Below are 17,425 nucleotides of genomic sequence, written 5' to 3' on the forward strand. Positions count from 1 at the left end.
TATCTATCATTATATATTCTCTAATATAACCATAAAAATGAAAAAAGAATATAAATGGTAAATACAAAAATGTTTAACTGAGTTTAGCAATCTCAATATGCTCTGATGGTCTCAGTAGTGGCATTCTTATTCTGATAATGTGGCATATTTCATGTACAACCAGCAGATGAGTAACTGTGGAATGCTTATTTCCATTATCACCTGTAAGAACTACTGACAGTACCCAGATTGTGATTTCCTAGCAAAACAAATCAAAGCTACCCTAAACACGACTGGTTCCAAGTCTGTGACGGGAAAGGCACAAGCTGAGTCTGGTACATCTAGCTGCACAAGCTAGCACAGCCTTCAAAGAGCACATCATGTGAGACAGTCTCAAATTTGGTAGGGATAAGAATTAAAATGTGTAAAATCTGAGCTCTTTTTATTTGGTTTTTTTGTTTGTTTGTTTGTTTGTTTTGTTTTGTATTTAGGACAAGGTGTACAGGGTCTCACTCCTGTTTACAGCCTCCCAAGAGCTGGGATTACAGGCGTGCACCACCACGCCCAGTCTCATCTTCCTCTGGGAGCATCCCAGGGGCAGGGCTGGCACAGCAGGCCAGGGGCTCAAACTCCAGGCCTCTGCATCTGCCTAAGCAGGAGCTTTAATCCACTGAGCTATTTGACTGGTCCTAAAGCTGAGTTCTTGACATATGTATTTAAACACATATAATAGAGTTGGTCACTTTCTAAGACAGAAAAGGATGGAAACAATTTATTGCTTTGAAAATCACTTCAATAAAAAGAAGAATCTGTCCTGCTTTTCTTTAAGTCACAATAAAATTAAAAAAAAAAATTGTAAACGTTTTAATCTGTTTCCTGTTACAATGCCCAAATATTCCACGTGGGGAAACTTACAGAAAAGAGATTTACTTGCCTTGGAGCTTGGGCTTCACAGGCATGGTACCCATAGCAGACTAGCCCTGGCGAACACTTCACAGCAGAGGACATCACATGGATAGAAAGATCACATGTCCAGATGGGAAACCAGAGAGCTGTTCTGAGGTCAGCTTCTGGTTGTTATGACAATGCGCTCTTGCTAAGAGCCTACTCAGAGGTCTCACAAGAACTACCTTCCTACAGGCACCTTCAGGACAAGACAACCAGTAAAGTAAGGATTTCCCACCAGGCCCCGCCTCTTGGAGGCACAAACACTTCTCACCATTACCACAGTGAGGCTAAATCCCTAACACCTCAGGCCCTGAGAGACAAAACATTGAGCTTCTGCCAAGAAGACTGCCTGAGTTAAGGAGGGAGAGAGCTCACTGATAAGAAACTTCAGCTGATGAAGTAAAAGTTGATCATATGCTTGTGAAAAATGCATTTCAATTAATTATCAGGGTAATAGAAATTAATATAGAATAAAATACTGCTTGCATTCCGTCATATGGATGAATGTATAAAATAATTTAAAAAATTAAAGAGTAGAGAATAACAAGAACTCTTAGTTACTTATGGTGAGAATATATTTTGTTTTGTTTTAGTTTTTTTAGAGACAAGGTCTGCCATGTAGTCCAGGCTGGCCTTGAACTTGCTATGTAGCCAAGGGTGGCCTCAAACTTGTGACAATTCTCCTCCCTCAGCCTGCTGAGTGCTAGGATTACAGGTGTGTGACACCACAGCTCAACTTTCTGATGAGAATATAAACTGGAACAATGACTTTATAAACCAGTTTGATCTTCCCAGGAAAGCTGAACAAAGGTAAGCTTGGCTTGATAACACTGCCTGGGACTTCTAAGAGAGAGATCAGGGGCTTTTTCACACATACATGTTCAAAGGGTTTTTTGTTTTGTTTTCTTTTGTTTTTAAATCCTGTTTTTAAACAGGATTGTTCACAACACTCAAAAACTCATGACAATATTTATATTTATTAGCAATAAACAAGTGAGCATACACATTTATAATGCTATGATTTGTTTTAAAAACAATGATTACAGCTATATTTATTAGCTTGGACAAACCTCAATATATTGTTTGGCAAAAGGCTATATAAAATAACATCCCAGGCTGTGTGGTTCAGTTTATGGCAAGTTCAGAAAGCAGAAAACCAAGTGATGCGTTATTTATGGATCTATATACGTGTGGTGAAACTGACTTTTACAAACATCATCATGATACACTTTGTGAATCTGGAGAAGTTCAGAGAAGGGTGCACAATAGCATTAAAACATCGTACTTCTTTGGTTGGGTATAAGGGTGAGACACAAACATATTCTATTGTTTTTCTTAAACTGTGTGTTATTCACTGTTTTCTATATCTAGCCCCATTTCTAGCTCTATATTTGACCCTACCATTTCATCAGTATTTCCACCTCCAATTCATATTCATGTAATTATTATGCCTTCTCCTAGGTATCAAATACTTTCTTTCCTATTGATTGTTCATGGAATCATTTTTAAAAATCAGTTTTTCATATTTTATCCAACACTTTGTTTTAGTAGGCTGAGGTATAAGACGGAGAGCTTGACTGACTGTCAAGCGCTCACACTGAACATCATGACCACTTGGCTGTGCTGTCATTATCCAGGTCTTCAAATCATCAAAATGAAAGGAATGAACACCCACGAAATCACATGTACAAAATACTGATGAGGTACCTGTGCAAGACATACTGAGATGCACATTTATTCTTTGAACCAGCTTATTAAATTGCTGTGTGGTAAAATGAACTGTTCATCTAGACAAAAAAAAAAAAAAAATGCAACAAACACTTTAATAGTTTCTCCTTGCCTACCAAGTTAAATCTGCTCTTTGCTGATGTAGTCAAAATCCATTAAACTATTTTCCACATTATTAACCTTTTAAGATTTTTCAACTAATTTTAGTAATTTTGATTCCCTCATGATGTTTCCTTTGTCCATGATGTTTGTTCTTCCCAAATGTCTTCTTATACCTACTTTAACTTGCTGAAACCAAATCCTAAGTCCACCCTCACATGGTGATTTTCTTACAAATACTGTTGTCAAGTGTCTGCTTCCAAATTGCCCCCATCTCTCCACTCCATGAATTACTTCATGATGCTCCACTTGGATAGTCTCACACTTCTCTCAGGACAAATAAATCACTCCGAGTGTTTTACCTCTTGGCCCGCTATGTTAGGAAGGATATTTCTTCATTGTCCATCACAAGCCAGGGGAATCAGTAAATGGAGAACATTTCTGCTGCAGTACCAGAGGTAAAGTTGCAAATGGAAGAAGCAAGCCCAACCTGAGGGCTTTAGACCCTGAGAAAACATGGAAGTGGCTGTCTTGAAGTTCAAAAGAGAAAGATATCAAATAGATACAACAATTCACTAAAGCCCCTATTACTGGTTCAACTGTGATCAGGGGTAATGCCCTCATTCATATGAATTTTTTGTAATGTTAATACACTTATAGACCTGCAAAAATCTGTTGCTTTACAGAGACATGCTTTGGAAGTATCCAGAAGGAGGGTGATAAACAAGGGTAGAAATTTTGTTCATTCCTTGGAATGCAAACAGCAGCATCATTTGGCATGTAGAAGAGGGTCCCAATCCAGCTCTCTGCCTCATGCTTTGATATTTGTTACAAAGCACCCAGATATCTTAGATGTATAAGAATGTTTGAGAGGCTCTGGAAGTAGAATGTATCTTCTTTATTTTATTTAATTATACCTGCTGAATATTTAATTATTGCATAAACAATTCATATGAAAATGACTCTACATAGAGGTAAAGAAATCATAAGTATATCTATATATGTATATAAATGTGTACATATATATATATATTATTTGTAGCTGCTGAGCCCTTCACTATTTCATATTTTAATTTTTTTCACAGGGTCTCACTACACAGGTTGGACTCATAGTGATCCTCCTGTGTTCAGTGCCCCCCAGCTCTGGAATTCCAGGAATGTCCCACCACGCCCAGACTCAGTTGCCAGCTCAGCATACCTGGGGGCAGGGCCAGCGTGGTATGCAGTACCTGGAATTGAACCCCAGTCCTTATGCTTGAAGAAGCCATTAAGGAATCAGAGATACAGTTAACCTGTCTGGATATGACATATTTTATCAATGACTTCTGAGGAAAAATGAAATTTCAGTAACCATACTCTTCATTTGCAACAGAATGATTAGACTAGGGTTTCTTTTAGGTTTTATTCATGGTTACCCGACATGAGTCAAATCACAATCAAATTTATCAGACGACTTTTTCTTGCATTTTACTTTTTATTTCCTCTGTTAATCATATAATCACTTTTAGCATTATGACATTCAAAAAGATCCTAACATCTTTGTTTTATATCTTCTGGTACGGCACAGATTTAGCTATGAGACCTTACAGAATAGCTGATTGATCTGAGCTGTAAGCTAGGAGGCTTCTTGAAATGGAATTAATGAGTTCTTCCTTTTCACCCCCATGATTTACCATCAGTCTAAACCAATGGAATGAAAATAAGTACTTGCACATTCAAAGACAAAACTTGTATTAAAACTCAGTTCTATTATTTAAACCAGTGGCTACAATATATAACTTTTTAAGGGATGAAAGATGATTTTGGGTGATTCATTACGTATCAACATTTCATTATACACAATCTTGTTAACAAAACAGCAAGCTGCAAGGATGGATCTCATTTATTTATAAGCTAAAATGAAAATGTATAATCAGAATAATATTCATAGTGATCATATATTAATTAAAATATATTTACCTCAGACATATATTTCAGTTCTCCTTAGTATCATTTTCATCAGTTCTATAGAAACTAAATTAGTCAGTAATTTCGAAGTATTTACAATTTTGAACACTGAGCAAGATTAGAAAATGCAAATGTTGCTGTGGTTTTATTGTAGAAGGTTTTATTTGATCCTTCATTACTAGGCATTTGCAAAATGTAGATGAAAATACAGAATTACTATTTAAGACTGCATCTGATGTGTTATAAACTTAATCAGTGTAACTCTATAAAATGATTTATTTTTATAAATAAATAACATAAATATATAATGAGCTATCTAGTAACTCTGAGTGAATTTTTCTTATTTTTGGAATAATTTATGAATAGGCTAATATTCAATACTTTGCAAAGTTTAATATATTTTTATGTTAATCAAATTTGCTGATACTGTAATTTTTTTAAATGTATAGAATTTTGGAATATACACATGTGGAACTATTTTAATGGTATACAAATTTTAATGTGCATTCTGATACAAATTACATTAGCAAGGAAAATTAATCAACTATGCAGTGGAAATTATATAAAATAATTCCTAAAATGTAATAAATAGTTTTAGCAATTCTGGAAAGAAAAATAAAGTATATTTTGAACTCTCCCTACCTCTATGCCTAGCTGAGATTTTGGATCAAAGGTGACTGATAAAGGACCATGTCTACTTTCCCGTGCACAGGGAGTACAGTAAGAATGCCTCCAAGGTCATTCTTAGTTCCATGATGTAGATTAATATTTTAGAGGCTGATATAAGGTTACAAAGTGAGAAACCCAAACTACAATATAAAAATACTTGTATGTATTTTACACTACAAAAGTTCAATCAAAAACCATTTCTAAAAGTAGAAACTTAATATTACAATGTTATTATGTCTTTTAAAATTAATCACATTTAGACAAATGCTTTCTGTTTCCATAAGCCTTTCTTGAGATATCACTTTGGCAAATGCTTTGTACACTAGATATTGTTACCAGCAACAGTATACCTTATTATGATTGTTACAATTCCCGAGTAAGGGGGCTGTAACACAAGGGACAGTTGTAACGAGAGATGAGACAGAGCCTGAGAAGTGAATCTGGGGTTCTTCAAAGGTTTAGAATTTGGATTATGGGTAATTTACAAGGAGAGTAATGACATCCAATGAAATAAGAGGAGAAGAAATAGGTGAACAGTCCTTCTAAAGAAAGATGTTGAGAAGGTGTCTGGACGGGAGGGCCCTAGGGATCAGAGTACTACAGTGAGACTCCGAACTGGCCACTCCATACAAACATATGTCATGACTGTCCCTTGGGAACACGGATGAAATGACTAGGGAAAATATTATTAGCACAAATAATGAGTGATATTTACAGATTTACAAATAATCTGATGATATTTACAGATTTTTCAATAAAAGTGTAACTTTCTTGAAATTGCTAAACATTACATCACACTGTATAAGCAATATATAAGTAGTCTGTTGCATATATGATAGAGCTTAGTTACAAATAATTCAGATCTTAACTGTGTCAACAGATTTAAAGAAAAAAGTATTACTATTTTTAAAAAATAACTTCCTTGTATCTGAATCACCTTGTCATCAAATTCATTTTCCCTGAGATTGTTACCTTGAATTACCCTCTCCAAATGAATTTGCTTATGGATGATATACAGAGATTGTGCAATATAAATCTTAATTTTTACAAGAAAATTTTAAGCAATGCTATACAGATTTTCAGAATTACACATGGAACAGTTTTCCTATCGTCTGTCCTTAGAACTCCTGTTTGGATTTTCCACATTCGGAGCTGTCAGGATTCAGAGTAGAAGAGTGGTCATGCTGCCCAAAAGCTGCTGATTTTAGTGATCCCAGCTTTATTACCAGGACAAAAGAAAGAGCGCTTATTCCCTGCACTGGCCTTTTCTCCTGCATGAATGAGCCTCTGATAGGAGGGCAGATGCAGGTGCAGTAGGGAGGGAGCCGCGAAAGATCCTCACTATGGGTACAACTCCCATGTCTATGAAAGGGGCCAAAGAATATAAAAAGACTAGAAAATATTCCTATAATACTGGGATTTTAAAACCATTCTGCTAAAACATACTCATGTTCTCAGTTTCTTAAATGAAAACTATTACAGGATAGAGGGCTTTTTTCTAAAAAAGTTAACTAGTCGACATTTAGTTATAGTCTACAATTAGGATTACAAAAATAGTTAAAAATCCTTAAACTATGAAATAATTTGATGGCGCTAGTGATTAAAAAATGACAGCTAAAATATATCTCAATAGTTTGATGGTAAATTCTGGCGTATTAAAATGTATATTTTCCGGTGCTGTCTGAAGTAACCATGAACAAAAACTGAAACAAAACATAATTTCAAGTGTACTAATGAAAATATCAATTACTATGAATTTGCAAAATTGGAACAGAAATGTTTAATTTATAGAATATAACAATAGTGTTATTCCCTCTACTTGCACATGTATAAATCTTTACTTCATCTTTTAGAGGCAATAAATTAACTGTGCTGTACTTGTACTTATATTGTATTTTCTAAGGAACAAACTTAAATGCCAGGAAGAAATAATGGCATATTCCAAGCTCTTAATATGAATCATGCCTTAGTGAGTTTTGTACAGTGTAGTATTTTAAGTCATTAAAACCATAAAAACTATGTTTAATTTACTTTACTAATGTGTCAAATGAGCCAAAAAAGTAAAATATTACAATGATTTTTTTAAAAAATAGAAACTTGCCCTACACTTTGATGCTTTTCTTATCCTTCTTTATTTCAGCATGCTATCCACAGTGCTTTCCTAACCACTTATTAAAAATTGAAAGGCAGTAGCTATAAACTCTCAGAAACATATTAAGCAGCCCACTTAGATCAAGGTGGTGTGGATTTTTTTTTTTTCATGTCTGCCTGCAGTTGCTGAAAATCATCTATATCTTAATCTATTCAGTTCTGATGGGTGGTTGTCTGAACCATACCTATCCATTTCAGCAATAATTGAAACCAAGGTTTTGAAGTAAAAAAAAAAAATCATCCTTGCCACCTTGACAAGCGGTTTTGTGAGAAAATTGTGCTTGAATATCCTTCACCGTCTTTACTTCTTTCATGAAACAAACCAAGATAATTGTCTGTAAGTCTTTGAGTGTATAAGTATCTTCAAAAAGTGAAAACTCCCATAGAGATGCCAATTCTATACCATACAGATGCACAATGCAAATATTCACATATTATAGATAAAATTTCACATGTGAAATAATTTCCTGCAATACTTCTGCATTCTTTACTCCTGCCAGCATTTAAATGACAGTGAGATTATAGCACATATCCGTATTCTAGATATGATAAAAATGAGATTAAGTTCAATATTATAATAGATAAATATCACCCTACCTTTATACATTAGAAGACATCTACCCCAGTAAGAGTAATTTTGTCTGAGTAAAAACCCTTGTTTTCATTTTCTTCTACTGTTGTTTTCCCCTAAACATCTCAAGGAAACAAAAAGGCAAAACAACCTGGTAAGCTATATTAGTGTTAACTACTACGAGAACACATATCTTAATCCACATCTCTAAGACTAGAAGGTATTTAATTTGCAGAAAAATCTTCGTAATTCTTTATCCAACTGTTGCTCACATATACTGACTCCTATCTATTTACATTCTATAATAAACAAAATTTACTACTATATCTAATAGGAAACCATCTCTGTATGTTAATTGTCTTTCATATTCATTTATGTAGTTTTACAGCAGTAGTGGAGATGGAAGCCTGGAGCCTCTGCCCCTGAAGTGTATCCCCAAACCTTTCTTAACAATTATTTTGAGACAGAAACTCACTAAATTGCCCAGGCTGGCCGGGGATTTGCAATACTCCTGCCTCAGCCTTCCTAACAGCCAGGATTATAAACAGGCACCATTTTACCTCTATTGGCTTCCATCCCTTTAACCAATATATTCAGCTTATAAAACTAGGATTGAGGTCCTAGAGCAAATGAGAAAGGGATGCTTGAAAAGCATTCTATTGTTCTTGCCTCATTGCATGAAAATTAAAAAGTAAATGAAGTGTTATTCCCCTAGAAGGCATGTGCCGCAGGTCCAAAGTACCCCTAGGTAACTCCAAGCGTACCAGGCCAGACCTCCAAGTAGAACTGTGCACGTCTTCATCATTTGGCGTCACCTTTGATAGGATCCGAGCTAAATGAACAGCTGAAAGTGAGGCACGCTTGGTATGTCTACCGACGGACCTTTCTCCACTGACCTCTGCCTCACGCACATACACAAATGCATACCAACAACCGTGGAAGGCAGAGTGCCTCCAGTTTTCATCTTGTGATCATGAATAAATCTATTTAGTTCTTTTCATTTTCCTTTTTGCTTTTTGCAAGTGAGCAAAATACCAGCAATGCTTGAAACGGTTTCAAATCCGCACAATTAAAACTAAGTGAATATTTGGTGAGATTTTTGGAAAGTGCAAATTCGTGAATTAAAACCAAGCCGTTTTCACAATTATTAACCCCATATTTATCAGTTTCTTTTGCAATTTGACTGTACAGAATATCCAATAAAGTAAAAAGTTTTCTGTGGTGACGCAGTACTTTAAAAGTTGCACAATTGGATTAGCTAGTAGTGCTTATTCATTACCTACCAGGGTAGGTAAATATTTATATTATTTACCAAAGTATGAGACTTTTTTGTTTTGTTTTTGGCACCAGGAATTGAACTCAGAACCTTATGCTTGCCTGACTGGCACTTGTACCACTGACCTGTTTTCCTGGCCATAGTTACCAATATATATTTAATTTCCATTATGTCCCAAGAATTTGCCTAGTACTAAACGTTTATAATTCTCAGAACTGGTGGTAATTCTCAGAATGTGTCATTAAAAAAAATTGCTATTCTCTTTTAACAAACAAAATCCCCAAGAACACATGTCCTAAATAAAAATCAAAACAACTTCATTTCCAACTTCTCTGATCTGCTTCTGAATTCATTACCGTGTGCAAGAGACCAAAATACCGGCACTTTCTATTTAGCATCATAACTATGGACTACATTTCGAAATAAATTCTTCCCAATGGTATCAAAATCATCCACTTACAGCGCGTGACCTTCACCGTCCTCCGGACCTCTCCGCTGCCGGACCCCTCACACCCGTCCTCGTCGTCGCAGTCCCCGCTGACCTGCTCCGCCCCGCCGCCTCCGCTGCCCAGCGCCGGAAGCTCCCACCTGTCCGGCTTGGGCGATCTCCCCTGCAACAACTAATTGCGGACACCAAGAAATGTTGTTAGCTCACTCAAGTCTTGTGCGAACGCTACTAAAAACTTACATTAGATTACAGCTATCTTCCTTTCTGCATCCACTAACTCAATTCATATATCTAACACAATCAGAAGTTCAGAATACTAAAAACAACTGGAATAATAGTAAGTAATGGGCAAAATTTTGTAGCCACAAAGAGTAACATTCTTCCCATGAACACCATGAGAAAGCTTTGAAAAGCAAATAAAACCAGGCCTTCTTTCTTATGATAGTTTGGAAATCCTGCTTCTTAATAACCAGTGCTGAAGCATTTGTTTCGAAAACCAGTAGGCCAGAATTTCTGAAACGTATCTTTCTAGAAAAAAATTTATCAAAAGAATCTAGAATTTTGAGCATATACATTTATAGCTTCATTTAAATTATCTCGAGTCAAATATACAGTCCAATACACAAGGCACAAAGTTGACTATTATACGCTACTTACATTTCTGAAAATCATACTAGAAATTTAACCAATTTCTCAGTTTTGGTTCTTAATTATTTTGCCTACATTTGTGAGTAAAATAAACTAGCCATCCATTTGCTCCACATAGGATAGGGATGCTGGTAATATTTTAATAATATTTAAAATATGTGAACTCCTTCCATAAAGGTTATGTTATGAATAATAGAATATTTTACTGAAAGCTAAGTCTGAATAAAATAAGCCAAATTGTGACACATACTCCTCTAAGCCAGTTGTGGAGAACACATGACCATGCATAATAACTGCAGGTTATTGCTATATTATGAATGAAATATATGCCTGTGGCCTATTTAATGGGTATTTAAATTCTCGTGGTGCTTTATGAAAGATTTAGGTTTGACATTTCTGCAACTTTCCAAAAAATAGTTCCAATTTGCAGATGGTAATTAAATGCACAACCCAAAGACAGCATTTCATATTGGAAAACATAGAGTGAAATGGCCTCAGAACATCTAAGACAAATCCATTTAACATTTTAGGAGTGTTTGGATGAAACAGATGAACTCGGAAATTCATAAATTTCAAAATTAAAAAATTAGGTCATATATTCTGAAATATTATAATCTTTAAAATTTAATTTTAACAAATTCAAATAGTAAAGCAATTTGACAAAAGATTTTAAATTTTTATTTTTGTTTACCAGTTTTTGTTTCTCACGCATGCTAATAGGTGTTAAATTTGGAACAAGGATACTTTTGCAGTTATATGAATTTAATAAGTGTGCTGAACAGTGCGACTTCACTTTGTCAAGCATAATGATATGTAGTGCACTTTCTGCAAAGTGAGAGCATGCCTGGGACAGTGAGGAGACACTGATGTGTACCAGCCACTTAAAAAGTCAAATCTGAGAAAAAGAAATTAAGGACAAATGAACTTATTTTGCACTTTCTTATTTGTTATTTTTAAATATGTCATTTGACAAGTATTTAGTATAATCATCAGTGTCTTGGATTCCAAAGTCAAACATACTTAATATGAAAGCTAATTCTGACATACACTAATGATGAGACAGTGGAATTAGCTAAATTACTGAATAACTTGGTTCCTTTGTATCAAAAGTAAGGACAATGATTTTTTTTTTTTTTTTTTTGATACCTTGGATTGAACTCAGGACCTTGCGCTTGCCAGGCAATCACTTATTCCACTGAGCTATCTCCCTGGCCCACAAGAACAATAATTTATGTATTTCATTGCTCAAGTTTTATGTGCTTTATAAAACCTGAATGTGCCAGGGAATTAAAATTTAATACATTTTGATTAGTAATTCCCCCTCTATTAGATATTCTATTATAATATTCCAAACATGCACAACATTTTTGAAATGATTGAAAGAATTATTTCATAAATAGTCTTATTACATGGCATACATTAAAAATATTCAAAGCATAATCTGACAGGTATGCAATTTTAAACTCTCTGGTGATGTACTGTTCCCTTTTTGACCCTAACATTTTTTCTTAATATTTTCCCATATCAACTTTGTTTTCTTTTTATTTCCCCAAGAATTCTTCCAGTATTTTACTGGGATCTTGGCCAAGGACACAGACGGAATCTCAGGAACAACATCAACAATGTATAAATCATGAAGATCCACCCCAAAGAATTTGAACTTAAACATACAAGCAGATACTCCATGTAAAATGAAACTTAATACATAAGAAATCCATCATACTTTAAAGTGATTGAATATATTCACTTATAGTGATTAATAAAACGAATAAAAATATTTTAAAATATCCATATTTTCTACATTTTTTCTATCACTTTTGGACATTCTAGGACATATCTAAGGTACATCAACTCAAGTTTATAGGAAACTGAACAATGAAAATATAAAGTAATATAATCAAATTATCTATGTTAACCAGATTTGAAAAATGGTCCTCAAGGCTTCCCAATCTAATCCTTATCACTGTCAATAGGATACGACCTTCACGATTCTACCTTACCTAGAAGAAGGTGTTTTGTAAATGTAACTAATATCCTCATGAGGTGATTTGGTGTTTTCGAGAAGTAAGACTGTATCTTGTTTACTTTTTTCTCATTGTTGAGACAAAGTACTGGATGCCCTGAATTAAGGAAGGAAACACTTATTTAAGTCACAGTTTGTGGAGGTTTCAGTTCCACAGCTGGTTCCAAAACAGAGTGGCACATGGCAGAGGGCAGCAGTTCATGGCGGTAGAAAACAGCAAAAGCAGCTGGAGCAAATGGGAGAAGCAGTGGACAGCAGGCCTCCTTCCCTCGCTTATACTGGATGCAGGCTATTTGCCCTAGCGCGAGGGTGGCACTCTTACCCATTTTCCCAGCCTTGGACCATGAATAAATCAAAACTCTAGAAGCCTATGGGCCATGACTGCATAAGGCTTTGGGAGAACCTTAGGACCCAAACCATAGCAGACCCTCTGAGTGAGATTAGCATAATTATTGATGAATTATTACCTATTCCTTAAAAAGGAAAATTTTTTCTGTCAGCACAGTCAGGGCTCTTAAAGCACAATGCTTTGTGAGTAGGGCGCAGGGCAGCAGCTGCTCTCTTTGAAGGTATAAACTGGTGGGTCTAGTGGCCAGGAGTTGGGCTACAGGGGACCCTTCAGGAACATGGTGATCTGCCTTCCACAGTGAAAGACGCAGGCTGTCCTAGAAGCACACCCTCCCTCAGGCTCTAACTTGTGTCAAGTGTGGGGGACAACTGCATTTAAGCCTTGTGAAACTGGAGCAATGAGCCCACAAAGATATCTAATTGCTCTGTGAAACTCCCAGGTGACAGATGGATGTTGTCTCGAGCTGACAAATGGGTGACCATTTGCTGTGTCGCTGAAGAAAAATAATAGATTCTAACTCCCACTTGGACTGCACTATGTCTTGGAAATTTGGTTTCATATCTTTTGATTCTATAGCACATTCTTTGGAACAAGAGGTCAAAATATCGATAAGATAACTGCCTGCCCATAAGACAGTACCCTTGGAAACAGACACTGATAGTCAGGTCTGCATCCCTTTCCATTTTTCTCTGCCTCTTTATAAAGCTTTTCACTGTTTTCCTTTTCTCTGAGCAAGACATATAATCATTATTTCCTGTGATCAACTCATCTAAATACAGAGTCTGCCAAAAAAAAAATGTATATGTCAGGAAAAGAAAACCTTGTATAAATATTTGATACTAAATTTATGGAGACAACATGAGTTAATACAAGTCAACTTTAGCCTCTATAACTACAAGACGTGCTGAAAGTGGTGGCCATTAGCTTCAGGACATTTATTAGTATAGCAAACTGCTAAAGAGTGTACACATTTTTTGGTGGATGCTGTACATGGAGTATCCCAACCGACTCACGATTCAAGGTCTCCCACCATTACCTCTCTCTGGTTGTCAACTCTCTCCCTTTCTCTTCTTTATATATTTACTAATCTCAAAATTACTCTAGGTCAAGAAATGCAATTTATATTTATATTTTCACTCTTCTCCTAGTTGAAATATAGTTCTGCAAAACTTCCCAGTGGATTTCTAATCACTCAAATCAATGAGCTTTTCATAGTAAGATCATGATTACTGTTCTATTTTTTGTACTAAATTATCCTTGACCTCTCCTTAGTCTGTTCATCTTTCTCCCTCACTTCATAGAAAATAATAAATGTGTTTCAGTTGAGAGTGTACATCCTTCTTATCTTAGCTTCTTTCAGGAAGTCAATCTGTTAGAATGAATACTCCTGTCCTCTCACCTGTGTACAAATTACACTCTGTCCTTCATCTGCAGCTTTTTGTACTCCTTAGTTCATCTGTAAGTGGCAATCGGAGGTGAGGACGCACTCTCATTTTCTGTCCTACAATGAAGCTCTTTGTCTCAAGTATTCCCAAGTCATTACAACCTATCTTTGTAAATCCCCTACTGTAAGGGTCTTTATTCTCTCCTGAGCACTATTACCTTATTATTTTCCCCAAACCAGTACTTCACCATGTCATTTATCAGCTACAATGCTCTTGAAAATGTTTTACTGTCAAAAACTGCTGATTTCCACCATATATCTGCAGAGGGAGAAATATCCAAACAGAGGAGTCACCAAAGGAGTGGTACAGTATGCGAATCAGAAATGCACACCATGGCCTTGTCTTGATTTCTTTGGAGTTTCATAGGAAATCTCACAGGAAACAGGCTTGCCTAGTTAGGATTAACCTCACATTTTCTAAATATTCATAAGCAAACTGTCTGTCCCCTCTCATTCAACACATGCTGGTAGACTTTTAGAAATGATGCTGGGAGAAAAATTTAGTGGTGGTCTGGTAGATAATTACCTATGTAGTATACTATTTTGATTTTTTAAAATGTTTGGGCAGGGGAATGGCTGGGTGGCACAGGGCCTGCCTGGGAGGAGCAAGGTGCTGAGATTGATGTCTACACATAGTTTCTTGGCCCCAAAATTCCTATAGAGAATAGAATTCTTACAGACTGTGTGATTTTATGTGTCTATAATTTCATTTGTGTTTATTTTATAGCCTCATAAATTCAAGCATTATTTTCCCCTCACTGAAAACACCATGTTCCCTGCTTTTAACCTACCCTGTTATATCTAGTTTTAAGTTAAAACTTGCTTTTTCTATCGCAAACATATTCTAAAGTCATTTTAATTCTATACCATTGATTGGCACTTAATCAACTTTCTTAAGCAAATGTCACATCTTTTTGATTAAAGTAAGTTTCTCAGAGTTGAGAACAGGATTTAATTAGTCTTACACCATTCCCAATCATGACTAGAATGCTCATCACAGGATAGATGCTAAATATGCATATGTTAATTTATTTATTTGAGGTTTGGAAATAATTTATAGAGCTTATCCTGTCTTTAATGCCCTCTATATATAATTTAGCAAAGTCCTTTCACTTTTGTGAAAAAGATCAGAGAAAAAGGTGATTTCAAACAACTTTGGAGTCACACTTATTGGCCAACAGATTGGTAGATTATTTTATTCATTCAGTGGCATTGAGTACTGTTATGGTTTAGATTTAAGCTCTTCTCGCCAAGTCTCATGCATTCAGAGTATGGGGCATTCAGAAGGTAACTGGAATATGGGCCCTCTAACTTCACCAGTGGTTCAATACATTGATGTATTATTGTTGGTGACATTATTAGGAGGTGATGTAGTTCAGGAGGTAAGCTCTCGTTGAGGGGACTGGGTCACGCAGGGATGACTAGGGACTTTACCTTGCCCTTGTACTGCCCAATCTAGCTCTCTCTGCTTCCTGGATGCGATGAGGTGAGGACATTTATTCCCCAGTGGCTTCCACCAAAGTGTTCTGCCCTGTCCCCACCCCATACACACCTACAGTAATATCTCTAAACCCCTGAGCCAAAATAAGCCTCTTCTCCTCCAAGGTGTTTATCTCAGTTATTTATCATACGGAAGGAAAGCTGACTGAAATGAGTAAATGTAGCATAACAAGTATTTTGAAGGCTAAGTATCAGAAGGCCGAAATGTCTTTGTTTTTTAAGGTAATTATGGCATTCTTTAGTTCCATGATAGCATTTTTTTTTTTTTTTTTTGTATTTTTAGGGAAGGGTCTGCAGGGTGTTCAGGTTCTCACTACTAAATCGGACTCATAGTGATCTGCCTGCTCACAGCCTCCCAAGTTCTGGGATTATAGGTGCCTGCCACCATGCTCAGTCTCAGTCATCATCTCAACACATCCTGGGGACGAGGCCAGCAACGCAGGCCCAGGGATCGAATCCCCGGCGGCCCCTGAACCTGCTTGTAGGCGCTTTAATCCACTGAGCTATTTGGCCAGCCCCATGATAACATTATGAATACACATTAAAACTAAATTAAAGTAAATGAATTAATCTGAAAATTGGGGGAAAAAGAGGAAGTCCAAAGACCTAGTTTGGGGCTAAGGACATAACTCAGAAGAATAAGCGCTTGCTTGACAAGCACAAGGGCCTGAGTTCAATCCCCAGTTCTGCAAAACAAAACAAAACAAAACAAAACAAACCCCTAGTTTGATGATCATGAAAATTATGCTCCTTTGTGATCTTTAATAAGAAATAATTTTAACAGTTTTATTCCTTACACTTAGAGACTTAAAATTGTTCAAACTATTCAACAAAATATTTCTTTACTTTGGCGGGTTTTGAGGCAGGGTTTTACTCTACAGTTCAAGTTGGTCTTGGACTCATTATGTAGGCCCTGCTGGCCACAGACTTGCAGTAATTATCCTGCCTCAGCTTCCCAGGTGCTGGGATTACAGACACATACCACCACCCCCACCAAAGTATTCCTTATAAAATGGAATACAGGAATATTTTCCAATATTGACTTGTGCAAAAAGTCAGTCTCTTTCTCAAGTTGGAGGAGGCGCAGGCTTAGTTTCATGATTTGGGTCATAGGGAGTGACCCCCTCCCCTGTTCTGCTCTTGGGGATCAGTCCCTTCCATTTTTCTCTTCTCTCCATCTCAAAAATAGTGTGCACATACCTGTTGGTATGGTTTAGATGTAGCACGCCCCCCAGTAAGCTCGTGTGCTCAAAGGCGGGCTTGAGGCGTGGCGTTAGCCTATCAGGCATTAACCATACACAGCTGAATGTGCTGTTAGGTGCTCAGGCTGCTGGCAGGAAGTAGATCACTGAAGGCTTTCCTTTGCAGCGTATGTTCTCTACCTCTCTCCTGTTCTCTCTCCCTCCCTCCCTCCTTTCCTCCCTCTCTCTCTCCTCCTCCTAATCCTCCTCCTCTTCTGCCTCCACCTCTTCCTCCTCCTTCTTCCTCTTTCTCTCTCTCCCTCTGTCTCTGTCTCTCTGTCTCTCCCTGTCTCTCTTTCTGTCTCTCTGTCTCAGTCTCTCTATCTCTCCCTCTCAGTCTCTCTCTCCCCCTTCTCCTTCTCCCTCTCCCTCTCCTTCTCTTTCTCCCCCCTCCTTCTCCCTCT

At 36.6% G+C, this 17,425-nt stretch overlaps 1 protein-coding gene across 1 annotated transcript in view; it reads right to left on the bottom strand.

Moving 5' to 3' along the window:
- The window catches only part of Gpc5 (glypican 5), an 863,449-nt gene that overhangs the window by 52,522 nt on the left and 793,502 nt on the right, over positions 1–17,425 (bottom strand). The window contains exon 7 of the mRNA XM_004626298.2: positions 9,829–9,988. Within this exon, the coding sequence (XP_004626355.1) occupies positions 9,829–9,988 (160 nt within the window). The remainder of the gene's footprint in view (positions 1–9,828; positions 9,989–17,425) is intronic.

Source organism: Octodon degus, unplaced genomic scaffold (genome assembly GCF_000260255.1).
Source record: "Octodon degus isolate 3935 unplaced genomic scaffold, OctDeg1.0 scaffold00013, whole genome shotgun sequence".
NCBI lineage: Eukaryota > Metazoa > Chordata > Mammalia > Rodentia > Octodontidae > Octodon > Octodon degus.